The 654-nt window shown below is 62.2% G+C and overlaps 1 protein-coding gene across 1 annotated transcript in view; it reads right to left on the bottom strand.

The window, feature by feature from the left end:
• The window catches only part of LOC104835262 (myosin-7), a gene marked incomplete at its 3' end in the record, with an annotated part of 20,884 nt that overhangs the window by 8,991 nt on the left and 11,239 nt on the right, over positions 1-654 (bottom strand). Inside the window, exons 19-20 of the mRNA XM_010573150.1 lie at positions 346-484; positions 15-262 (exon numbers count right to left, since the gene is read on the bottom strand). Coding sequence (XP_010571452.1) covers positions 15-262; positions 346-484 — 387 coding nt within the window. The remainder of the gene's footprint in view (positions 1-14; positions 263-345; positions 485-654) is intronic.

Consider the following 654-nt stretch of genomic DNA (forward strand, 5'->3'; position numbering starts at 1 on the left):
ATCTCGAAGCCGGCGATGTCCAGCACGCCGATGAAGTACTGACGCGGCTGCTTGGTCTCCAGCGAGTTGTTGATCCTCACCACCATCCAGTTGAACATCTTCTCATAGACGGCCTTGGCCAACGCCCCGATGGAGTAATACACCTGCTGGACATTCTGCCCCTTGGTGACGTACTCGTTGCCCACCTTCACCCGAGGGTGGCACAACCCCTTGAGGAGATCGGCTGAGTTCAGCCCCATCAGGTAGGCCGACTTGTCGGCGTCTGCAGAGCACGGAGAAGACGTGAACCCAGAGGACCACGGGCTTCCCCCCGATTCCCGCCCCTTGACCCCGATTGGACCCCACCTTCGGTGCCGTCCGGCTCCGCCTGCTCCTCCCGTTGCTTCTGCTTGAACTTCATGTTGCCGAAGTGCATGATGGCGCCCGTCAGCTTGTAGACGCCGGCCTTCTCCTCGGCGGTGAAGCCCAGGACGTCGAAAGCGCTCTGCGGAGAGGGTGGAGGGGGGTCGGGAGAGGGCCCAGCCGCCCCCACCGCTGAGCCCAGGGGACGTCCGTCCACTGGCCGCTGTCTGTGCGTCCTTCCCATCTTCCTGCTCATCAGCCTGTCCAGCCGTCTACTTGAAGGACTCATCCATGGACACATCCATCCATCCA

This window comes from Haliaeetus leucocephalus, unplaced genomic scaffold (assembly GCF_000737465.1).
Source record: "Haliaeetus leucocephalus isolate CR32 unplaced genomic scaffold, Haliaeetus_leucocephalus-4.0 Scaffold372, whole genome shotgun sequence".
Taxonomy (NCBI): domain Eukaryota; kingdom Metazoa; phylum Chordata; class Aves; order Accipitriformes; family Accipitridae; genus Haliaeetus; species Haliaeetus leucocephalus.